The sequence below is a fragment of the Protomyctophum bolini genome (assembly GCF_963924005.1).
Source record: "Protomyctophum bolini genome assembly, chromosome: 7".
Classification (NCBI taxonomy): domain Eukaryota; kingdom Metazoa; phylum Chordata; class Actinopteri; order Myctophiformes; family Myctophidae; genus Protomyctophum; species Protomyctophum bolini.
The window spans coordinates 2,045,153-2,057,652 of NC_137868.1; the positions used below are offsets into that span (position 1 = coordinate 2,045,153).

General features: G+C 48.4%; 1 protein-coding gene across 1 annotated transcript in view; it reads right to left on the reverse strand.

Moving 5' to 3' along the window:
- Positions 1-4,602: 4,602 nt before the first annotated feature.
- Positions 4,603-12,500, reverse strand: part of calb1 (calbindin 1) — a gene marked incomplete at both ends in the record, with an annotated part of 25,704 nt that continues 17,806 nt past the window's right edge. The window contains 5 exons of the mRNA XM_080767236.1: positions 4,603-4,713; positions 7,596-7,667; positions 9,539-9,592; positions 10,549-10,588; positions 12,191-12,246. Of these exons, the coding sequence (XP_080623362.1) occupies positions 4,603-4,713; positions 7,596-7,667; positions 9,539-9,592; positions 10,549-10,588; positions 12,191-12,246 (333 nt within the window). The remainder of the gene's footprint in view (positions 4,714-7,595; positions 7,668-9,538; positions 9,593-10,548; positions 10,589-12,190; positions 12,247-12,500) is intronic.

The following is a 12,500-nucleotide window of genomic DNA, read 5'->3' on the forward strand; positions in this document are numbered from 1 at the left end:
GTGTGTCGTGTGGTGTTTGAGTCTGGAGAGGCTGTGTGTCGTGTGGTATTTGAGTCTGGAGAGGCTGTGTGTCGTCGTGTGGTGTTTGAGTCTGGAGAGGCTGTGTCGTTCAAACATTTTCTCTTTGACGCAATTGGTCAGAGCTACTGTCTGTCAGTCAAAGGTCTCAAGCATTGAAAGTCACTGTACCAAAAGCCCGCCCCATATTGCATACCGTGTTCCCCGATTGGCCGCCCCCCAGTTCTCTTTTTTTTTAGCCAACGGCTGATTCGGTCTGGTTTATTAACCATAACTATAAAGTAGGCATTTAGTTTTCAGTAGCAGTAATAGTAGTAGTAGTTAGTAGTTAGTAGTAGTAGTATTAGTAGTAGTTAGTAGTAGTATTTAGTAGTAACTGTCTCTGCGTTAATGAAGCCTCTCTTCGACTGCTAATTAACATGCACTGCAAAAAACATAATGCGATTTTTTCTTAGCTGGTGATTCCTTTTATATGAAACCCAAACCCAAAGTCTGTTTTCACACAATTGTGTACAAATTGTGCCCTAAACTGTTATCCATCCCGGGCGCTATTATACTCTACCCTCTGCCCACCTGGGGAGAGCTCCGCACTGAACTCATGCTTCCTTCAATGCATGAGGAGTGAGCAGGCCGCTTCTTGTCCCCTGACAGCATGTTTATAATGCATTGTAGACATGGGTTTCATATAGTTAGTGTTAACCCATTTTGGTGTTAGCATTATGTTATGCCTTAGCTATTGAAAAATAGCAGATCTACAAGCTCATAGCGCGCCAGCAAGTGGCGCGCTACGAGCTTGTAGTTCTGCTATTTTCGAAAAACCGAAGAACGACTGACATAGAAACACAGCTTTTTCAGAAAACTGTCAGGATGTAGAAGACATTTTTATAGAATCTGATCTCAGGTCAGAATGTGTTAAAATGCGGACCCAGCACTATAGACAGGGAACAGCATTGTGATTGGACACATGGTTTTTTAGACGATGGGATCCAATCTACCAACGACAAGTCCCGGTCTTCTTGGAGGGGACGTACTGTGGGCACAGAGGGCGTGTCTTAATAGGTTTTGAACGGGCTGTGTTCATTGGTGGGATCGTTAAGTCTGCTGATGATCGTTACAAAATCTGTACATTTTACAAACGGTATATTATAGAAACGGAAACGGCCAGGCATTGCAGCTTTTAACACATTTTTAAAGGTTTTTTTTTGTTTTGTCCATTAATCAGTTTTAGTTACAAATACATTAATTAACTGCAGTGTGATTGATGTAGGGCTGGGCAATATTGGCACAATTTTAATATTACAAATATTCTTTGACAAATAACTCCATTATTATCAATATTGTGACAATATACTGATGATGATTATAATATTGGGGATCACATTTTTTACACAATGAGATTTTCTGATAAATAATCACCAAAAAACAAACCATATAGAATAACAGCCAGAACCGTTCAGTCATGTCACTGCAAACCATGACAAGACAAACACACACAATATGACCAACATATCACCATAATACCACCATAAGAGTAATACCACCATGTGACCACAATATGACCAACATATCACCATAATACCACCATGTGACCATATCTAGTCTCACGCCACAATATTCATACAATATTGATTCAATATTGATACATCATTGCATCGACACAGAAATTGTTGCATTTTTAACCCATTCTGAACGGGAACCCATGTTGGTGTTATAGCATCATGTTATGCTTTAGCTATTGAAAAATAGCAGATCTACAAGCTCGTAGCGCGCCACCGAGTGGCGCGCTACGAGCTTGTAGGTCTGCTATTTTTTGAAAAATCGAAGAACGACTGACATTTTTTTTAGAATCTGATCTCAGGTCAGAATGGGTTATAATCAGACCAGTGTGTGTCCTAGTGGAAACCTCGTATGAATCTGATCTCGGGTCAGAATGGGTTAATCAGACCAGTGTGTGTCCTAGTGGAAACCTCGTATGAATCTGATCTCAGGTCAGAATGGGTTAATTAGATCCCACCCTATAGAGCGTCGCAGTCCCTCCCCCTTTCAGAACGACGAGTGGCCCCAGGAAATTAATCCCAATGCATTTTTCCCTCATAGGCTTTTCTTAAAGTATTTATTTAAAGACGGTTACGACCGCCGACAAATCCAACTCGGATCGTGACAAATCATGACAACGAACACAATGTTTTGGGGCCGATCAAATCATTAGAGAGAAGAAAATAAAGGCAGGAGACACAACACTATTTGTTTTGTTTTTCTTCTTATACATGATTTGATCGGCCCCAAAACATTGTGTTCGTTGTCATGATTTGTCACGGTCCGAGTTGGCTTTGTCCGCGGCGTAACCGTCTTTAAATAAATACTTTAAGCCTCCCCCTGGCCAGCCGGGGCGCCTGTTGGAGGGGAAAGGAACTGGTTGGAATAACGTGTTCCTTCCACGCACTACGGTACGTCCAACCAGGGAAACTCCCCCCTGTCAGGTGTAAAGGAGCAACTTGGACACTCGGGCATGAAGGGAGCACGAGTTCAAGTCCGTTGCTCTCCCCAGGTTGGCGGAGGGTGTGTAGAGCCCAGGATCACAGTAGATGATCGACACAGGGGTGAAAAATGGGTTACAAAATTGTGGGATAAAAAATATATTTAAAAGAAAAAGCCTATGGGGAGAAATGCATTGGGATTAATTTCCTGTGCCACTCGTCGTTCTGAAAGGGGGAGGGACTGCGACGCTCTATATCGACCAGAAACCTTTAATTAGATTTAGATCCCACCTATATCGACCAGAAACATCCCCTTGTGCCTGATTTATGCCTGGTTGTGTGAGCCTGATTTATGCCTGGTTGTGTGAGCCTGATTTATGCCTGGTTGTGTGCGTCTGATTTATGCCTGGTTGTGTGAGCCTGATTTATGCCTGGTTGTGTGCGTCTGATTCATGCCTGGTTGTGTGAGCCTGATTTATGCCTGGTTGTGCGTCTGATTTATGCCTGGTTGTGTGTGTCTGATTTATGCCTGGTTGTGTGAGCCTGATTTATGCCTGGTTGTGTGAGTCTGATTTATGCCTGGTTGTGTGAGCCTGATTTATGCCTGGTTGTGTGAGCCTGATTTATGCCTGGTTGTGTGTGCCTGATTTATTCAATTCAATTAAATTTGGCCTCACACACACGTATCAAACAGCATGTGTTCGGTCTGTGTTTGATGGCTTAGTGTTCTGCCAATAACCAAACACAAATGTTTGGTCAAAAACCATGTGACTTCCATATAGGAAAAGCATAGAGGCGGCCAACAAGCACAGACGGAACACAGGACGTGTGTTTGATGTGTGTGTGTGTGTGTGTGTGTGTGTGTGTGTGTGTGTGTGTGTGTGTGTGTGTGTGTGTGTGTGTGTGTGTGTGTGTGTGTGTGTGTGTGTGTGTGTGTGTGTGTGTGTGTGTGTGTGTGTGTGTGTGTGTGTGTGTGTTTGCGAGGCCTCGGCGTCATACACGCGTATCAAACACATGTTCTGTGTTCGATGGAGGGAGGGAGGGGAGGGGGGCAGAACTCAGCCATCGAACGCAAATGTTTGACTCCCCATTGGGGAAAAAGCATTGAGGCCTCCATTAACCCATTCTGGGCGGGAACCCAGCATTTTCGTGTTAGCATCATGTCGTGCTTTAGCTATTATAAAATAGCAGATCTATACAAGCTCGTAGCGCGCCACTCGGAGCTTGTAGGTCTGCTATTTTTGGAAAAATCGAAGAGCGACTGACATAGAAGACATTTTTAGAATCTGATCTCAGGTCAGAATGGAAAACTGTCAGGATGTAGAAGACATTTTATTTTTTAGAATCTGATCTCAGGTCAGAATGGAAAACTGTCAGGATGTAGGAGACATTTTTATGAATCTGATCTCGGGTCAGAATGGGTTAAACACAGACTGAACGGAACACGTGCGTGCGTGCGTACGAGGCCTCAGAAAGTTGGCGTTGTGAACTTGTGAGATGCTGTATGTCAAAAGCTCAGGTTTCACAAGCGTACAGTACTGTACAGTACATGACGTATAGGTCCGTTTTGTTTGTTTGTTTTTGTGGGTTTTTTTGTGCGCGACACAACGCACACCCCCATGTATAACTCAGGTTTCTTTTTGGACCGATCGATGATACTTTACAGTCGGACCACAAGAGTCATCTGCAGTTGCTGCCGTTTGACTTCACGAGACAGAAATGTCTCCAACAGATTACTCCTATACCTACACACACACACACACGCACACGCACACGCACACACACACACACACACACACACACACACACACACACACACACACACACACACACACACACACACACACACACACACACACACACACATCATTGCTGCTGGCAAATCGATCAAAAAATAATAAATACAAAAACAAAATCCTAATATATATATTAATATCCCAAATCCATCCTTGGATTGGAGTCGATAGCTACTTTATACACACTGTACGAGGGGGGGGGGGGGGTGCGGGGCGGGGGTGTTGACGCGTGGATCATGGCCGGGCCGGGCCCGGGCCCGGGCCGTCCTCTGGGTTCTGGGTGGTCCTCTGGGTGGTCCTCTGGGTGGTCCTCAGTCCTCGGCACACAGCACCAGAGCCAGCTCCGTCCGGTAGAGTTTACCTCCGTCCGACAGAGCCATGATGGCCGTCTGGTACTCCGAGATCTGAGAGACCTCCAGCTCCTGAAGGAGAACACAGTATAATAGACCTGTAGATCTCCTGAAGGAGAACACAGTGTAATAGACCTGTAGATCTCCTGAAGGAGAACACAGTATAATATAGACCTGTAGATCTCCTGAAGGAGAACACAGTATAATAGACCTGTAGATCTCCTGAAGGAGAACACAGTATAATAGACCTGTAGATCTCCTGAAGGAGAACACAGTATAATAGACCTGTAGATCTCCTGAAGGAGAACACAGTGTAATAGACCTGTAGATCTCCTGAAGGAGAACACAGTATAATAGATCTGTAGATCTCCTGTATGTAGACACAACACCACAGTATAGATCTACAGATCTCCTGAAGGAGAACACAGTATAGATCTATGATTCTGAGGTCTGTGGTGATTGAGGCTCAAACCATTAGAAATAACTTTGAGGGACATAGACCATATGCTTATTAAATATTAAAAGACGTTTTAAAAATTGCATGTTATTTGTGCTTTAACTCTCTGTCTGCGTCCCACAGACTCTGTGTCCTAACGTCCTCTCTCTGTCTGCGTCCCACAGACTCTGTGTCCTAACGTCCTCTCTCTGTCTGCGTCCCACAGACTCTGTGTCCTAACGTCCTCTCTCTGTCTGCGTCCCACAGACTCTGTGTCCTAACGTCCTCTCTGTCTGCGTCCCACAGACTCTGTGTCCTAACGTCCTCTCTCTGTCTGCGTCCCACAGACTCTGTGTCCTAACGTCCTCTCTCTGTCTGCGTCCCACAGACTCTGTGTCCTAACGTCCTCTCTCCCTGCGTCCCACAGACTCTGTGTCCTAACGTCCTCTCTCCCTGCGTCCCACAGACTCTGTGTCCTAACGTCCTCTTTGTCTGCGTCCCACAGACTCTGTGTCCTAACGTCCTCTCTCTGTCTGCGTCCCACAGACTCTGTGTCCTAACGTCCTCTTTGTCTGCGTCCCACAGACTCTGTGTCCTAACGTCCTCTCTCTGTCTGCGTCCCACAGACTCTGTGTCCTAACGTCCTCTCTGTCTGCGTCCCACAGACTCTGTGTCCTAACGTCCTCTCTGTCTGCGTCCCACAGACTCTGTGTCCTAACGTCCTCTCTGTCTGCGTCCCACAGACTCTGTGTCCTAACGTCCTCTCTGTCTGCGTCCCACAGACTCTGTGTCCTAACGTCCTCTCTGTCTGCGTCCCACAGACTCTGTGTCCTAACGTCCTCTCTGTCTGCGTCCCACAGACTCTGTGTCCTAACGTCCTCTCTGTCTGCGTCCCACAGACTGTCTCCTAACGTCCTCTCTGTCTGCGTCCCACAGACTCTGTGTCCTAACGTCCTCTCTGTCTGCGTCCCACAGACTCTGTGTCCTAACGTCCTCTCTGTCTGCGTCCCACAGACTCTGTGTCCTAACGTCCTCTCTGTCTGCGTCCCACAGACTCTGTGTCCTAACGTCCTCTCTGTCTGCGTCCCACAGACTCTGTGTCCTAACGTCCTCTCTGTCTGCGTCCCACAGACTCTGTGTCCTAACGTCCTCTCTGTCTGCGTCCCACAGACTCTGTGTCCTAACGTCCTCTCTCTGTCTGCGTCCCACAGACTCTGTGTCCTAACGTCCTCTCTGTCTGCGTCCCGCAGACTCTGTGTCCTAACGTCCTCTCTCCCTGCGTCCCACAGACTCCTTGCCCACTAGCAGCGCCCCCGGCTCCGGCCCCAGCTCTCCCATCGGGGCCTCCAGTGCCCTGGGGGCCGAAAACGGACCCTCCTCACTGCCCACCACCACCAAGACAGAGGTATGACCCCCCCCCACCACCCCCTCCTCACTGTTTTTGTGTCCTGGGCAGAGCTACTGTAAATACAGTATATTATCATAGCGTTGAGGTTGAACCATAGACTGTAAAAAACATGGACAAAGCGTTCCGCGGGTCTAACATGAACCTAAAATGAAGCCTGTCAGTCCTTGCAATGGAAGTCGCCATCTTTCTAGATCTGTTTGGGCCCAGCTGCATGGCCATTGGCTGGCCCAGACAACGAGGCGGGACTTCCCCCCCCCCCCCTTCTTCTTCTCCGTTGGTTTTTATTTTGACTCGAGTGGGTGGGGGATCCCGTTCATAGACTGTAACGGTAGCCACGCCCCCTCAGAACATGTGCGACTTTATGGTCATTTTTTTAAATTAATGGGACCATAATTTTCCAAAAAGAATATTATGACATTAGAAATGAGACTTTAAACTAGTGACTGGAAGCAGAAAGTATTCATGACCATGTTTACTAAGGTAATACAGTCTAGGTGAAGTTGGGCCCAAATACATGGACTTCTATGGGGCTATGGGTTTTTCTGGGTCCAGTGACAGCGCCACAACAGGCCATTATATGAACTTAGTGGCTTCACAAAATATCTGTCTGACTGCCCCCCTGATGAGAACACAGTATAGATCTGTAGATCTCCTGAATGAGACACAACACCACAGTATAGATCTACAGTTCTCAGAAACTCTACCGCCCGCTCCGTCGAGGCACACACACACACACACACACACACACACACACACACACACACACACACACACACACACACACACACACACACACACACAAACAAACAAGCCCCTAATAATAATACCACCACTTTTACAGAACAACATCAATGATACAAAACCAACAACCCTTTGTTGCTTAATTTCACAAGAATGATATATTATGCTGGTAGAAGAGGGTTTATTTGTCACTCACTGATTATACAGGTACCGTTAAATGATCATGATGGCAGCAGGCCCGGACTGGTACAAACACTATGCATGCACACACACACACACACACACACACACACACACACACACACACACACACACACACACACACACACACACACACACACACACACACACGCACACATGTTCACTGACCTTGTTGCTTTTCTCACAGAGGTCTTTGAGCAGAGATCCCAGCTCATTTTCATCCATGTGGCCGTTTTCATCCTGAAACATGCACGCACGCACACACACGCACACACACACGGTAAACCCAACGTCATGTTATATACTGTAGCTATTAGCAGCCTTTTTCTCTCATGTGAGTAGACACTAGACAGCCATCTGTTGGATGTGTCTCCTACAGTTTGTGTTGAAGTGTTGGGGAGGAAAGCATCTGTGACCTGCAACACAACACAGCCACTTGACGCGCACCGCACGCACTCATGCACGCGCGCGCGCACACACACACACACACACACACACACACACACACACACACACACACACACACACACACACACACACACACACACACACACACACACAGCCCCACACAACAACACAGCCACACAGCCCCACACAACAACACAGCCCACACAACACCAAAATGCTTATTTTCGATAAATCACACACCCCGTGAAGCCTCGACTTCACGGAGGTTTTCTAGGCCGGTAATTTGAAGACTCCTTCCTACTGACTCTCGTATTGGCGATGAACTCTTGTCTTAAAAATATTGTCTCACACGAATGCAATGCAGATTAATTCTAATCATGAATTCAAGACTTCACAGGGTTTTTGTACTGTGTTGAAAATAAGTATACTGTTTTGGTTGATCTGCTCCTCTGAGACCGAGGTGCACTATCGTATGTCCAACGCGCAGCCCGCGGTCCACTTCACGGCGCTCCTGTGGGATCCGCGTGACGTCTACGTCTACGTCTATGTGGCCCCACTTCTCTCGTCGTCAGCGAGCGCCGTTTATCCGCCAGCCGCTTCAGCTCCGCGGCGCGCCTTCTCAGGGTCACGTTGTCCCGCAGCCAGCAGCGCTCTCGGGTCCTCTGCGACCGCCGCAGGTCTCCCCATCTCCTCGTCGATCCGTTCTCCGAGTCTCTCGGCCCACCGTGGAGGCGTGCGTCGGTTTACCGAAGCTCGCGCTCCTTGTGTTCCTTATAGCGCTCCTTGTGTTCCTTATAGCGCCACGTCTCTCTCTCTAACGCCGCGATGGTCTTCAGCTCGTCTTTGACGGCGTCGATCTCCTCCCGCGTGTCCGTCTCCCCTGCGCTCCGCCAGCTCCCGTCTCTCCCGCTGCAGCTTCTCCAGAGCGGCGGACATGGCCGGCAGCCGCCGCTGCTCCCTCCCGGGCCTCCCGGACCTCCCTGGTGACGGTCTGGACCTCGGCCGTGAACCCAGCGCTCCTCCCACAGCCGCTGCTGCTGCTTCCTCTGCCGGACAACGTCGCCCAGCCGGAGCCTCGGATTCTGGTCCCCGCCGCTCCCGGATCAGCCTCGCTCTTCAGCTCCACGTGGTCCGACGCGGCGACGATCCTCCTCTCGGCCTCCCTCAGTTCCGCGGCGTGTCTGTCCACGAGGGACACGTCCTGCAGACAGGCCGCCGCCCTCTCCTTCTCCGACAGCAGGCTCTCCCGCGCCTCTCCGTCCCGCCCTCAGCCTCTGGACGTCGGCGCCCGGACGGCCTGCAGGCGCTTCCTCAGCTCCGACATCCGTGTATTTTCACCCTCGGGAAAAGCACACACGCAACTCTCTGTCGCAGAAACGTTCCTAAATCCCGACCTTTCTTGGAGTCATCCCGTGGCCATTCCTCGCAGAGTTTCAAGAACCTGCGATACCTCGTGGCAGACATGATGTGTTGCTTTGTCAGTATGAGAACTGGTAAAAAACCAAATAATTTATTATTATTTCCAACAGTTTAGAAGAAAGGGTAAACCTGCTGGTTCTTATGCGTAAACATAATGACATATCGTTACCACTCATAGGCTGTCACTGTTGTGTAGCCCCTGGTAGAACTTTGCACCTCCCCCACTTTCCTTTTATATTCATTTGAAATATATTGCTCACATTATATAATTAGTTAAGACTCACCATGTCATACTGCTCAAAGATCTTGTTGAACTCTACTCTGTTCATCTGGACTCCCTGAAAGAGAGGAGAGATGGAGCGACAGTGAAGTCAACGGAGATGGAGCGACAGTGAAGTCAACGGAGATGGAGCGACAGTGAAGTCAACAGAGATGGAGCGACAGTGAAGTCAACGGAGATGGAGCGACAGTGAAGTCAACGGAGATGGAGCGACAGTGAAGTCAACAGAGATGGAGCGACAGTGAAGTCAACAGAGATGGAGCGACAGTGAAGTCAACAGAGATGGAGCGACAGTGAAGTCAACAGAGATGGAGCGACAGTGAAGTCAACAGAGATGGAGCGACAGTGAAGTCAACAGAGATGGAGCGACAGTGAAGTCAACAGAGATGGAGCGACGGTGAAGTCAACAGAGATGGAGCGACAGTGAAGTCAACAGAGATGGAGCGACAGTGAAGTCAACAGAGATGGAGCGACAGTGAAGTCAACAGAGATGGAGCGACAGTGAAGTCAACAGAGATGGAGCGACAGTGAAGACAACAGAGATGGAACATCGTAGCGACAGCAGAAATGGAGCAACAGTGAAGTCAACAGAGATGGAGCGACAGTGAAGTCAACAGAGATGGAGCGACAGTGAAGTCAACAGAGATGGAACATCGTAGCGACAGCAGAAATGGAGCAACAGTGAACACCATGGGAGAGAGTAATCATACAGTGCTTTAAATAATCACACCCGTGTGAAGTGAGGGGCGCTCTTATCATCGTATACATCATCATGACGTGAAATAGACACTAAGCTATATTTGCTCAGACACTATGAGGTGAAATGCTCCGTTCATCGTCAACGGGAATTTAATGTTTGTGTAGGACGGACATCTACACTAATAGCTGAATATAGGAGGGCCTATAGGGCCCCTCAAAAAGAAAGACAGAGTGAGGGAATACAGACAGACAGACAGACCCACAGACAGACAGACAGACCCACAAACCCACAGACAGACAGACAGACAGACCAACCTGGAAGCGTAGTAGAAAGTTCTCCTCATCCGGTAGGAGCCTGCACGTAGAAATGGAACACAGCCGGTGTCAGTTCAACACGTTAACCCATTCTGACCGGGCACCCATTTTGGTGTTAGCATCATGTCATGCTTTAGCTATTGGAAAATAGCAGATCTACAAGCTCATAGCGCGCCACCGAGTGGCGCGCTACGAGCTTGTAGGTCTGCTATTTTTGAAAAATTCGAAGAACGACTGACATTTTTAGAATCTGATCTCAGGTCAGAATGGGTTAATCAGACCAGTGTGTGTCCAGTGGAAACCTCGTATGAATCTGATCTCAGGTCAGAATGGGTTAACCCATTTAGACCTGACGTCGACATTTAAGTCTTCCAAATCCTGACAGTTTTCTGAAAGTCCTCATGTTTCTGTATCCGTGGTGCTCAATATTTCATGTCAAGGACCCCAAAGAATGTGTGTTGTGAACTTATATATTATCCCATTCTGACCGGGCACCCGTTTTGGTGTTAGCATCATGTTATGCTTTAGCTATTGGAAAATAGCAGATCTACAAGCTCATAGCGCGCCACCGAGTGGCGCGATACGAGCTTGTAGGTCTGCTATTTTTGAAAAATCGAAGAACGACTGACATTTTTTAGAATCTGATCTCAGGTCAGAATGGGTTAATCAGACCAGTGTGTGTCCAGGGGGAAACCTCGTATGAATCTGATCTCAGGTCAGAATGGGATAATATTGGGCTATTTTCCACATCCTTTTTTTCCTTCTACACCAAATGTCTCAAAACAACACGGCTTTCGTCATTGGAATTGTATTATTATTATTATTGAAACGCACTGTACACGTTGTTACACGTTTTTTGGGTGCAGGTCACCACCAGTCTTGTGACATGTTTTAAAACGGGACCACCAGATATTCTAAACTTTTGTGCGATTCTGCCCAATAGTCATATTATTCATGTCGGGGAGCCACGGGTTAATTTGAACCCGCAGCACGAGTTAGTTCTACCCGGCAGCAGTGCATGTATGAACCCCCGAGAGTCACAGACAGCACCCACCTGGCCCTCTCAGACAGACACAGAGCCACAGACAGCACCCACCTGGCCCTCTCACACAGACACAGAGCCACAGACAGCACCCACCTGGCCCTCTCAGACAGACACAGAGCCACAGACAGCACCCACCTGGCCCTCTCACACAGACACAGAGCCACAGACAGCACCCACCTGGCCATCTCAGACAGACACAGAGCCACAGACAGCACCCACCTGGCCCTCTCACACAGACACAGAGCCACAGACAGCACCCACCTGGCCCTCTCACACAGACACAGAGCCACATACAGCACCCACCTGGCCATCTCGGACAGACACAGAGCCACAGACGGCACCCACCTGGCCCTCTCATACAGACACAGAGCCACAGACAGCACCCACCTGGCCCTCTCAGACAGACACAGAGCCACAGACAGCACCCACCTGGCCCTCTCAGACAGACACAGAGCCACAGACAGCACCCACCTGGCCCTCTCAGACAGACACAGAGCCACAGACAGCACCCACCTGGCCCTCTCAGACAGACACAGAGCCACAGACAGCACCCACCTGGCCCTCTCAGACAGACACAGAGCCACAGACAGCACCCACCTGGCCATCTCAGACAGACACAGCTTCCCGTCGTTGTTTGCGTCAAAGATTTTGAGCTGAAAGAAAAAACGCAACATTACTGTAGTTATTAAAAGACTAGTCTGGACTATCAGTAGTTGTAAGTGTAACAGCTTATAGCACGGATTTCGTTGGCACTGGCGCCACGTTCTGGCTTATAGGAGGAAGCACAGTTAAATTTATTACAGCATGGAAATGTGGACAGAAAATGTTGGTCTGAGAAGCTAAATGTCATCAAATGGTGGTCTGTGGCTCAAATGCCGAAAAAATAATGGACCTTAATATGAAAAGG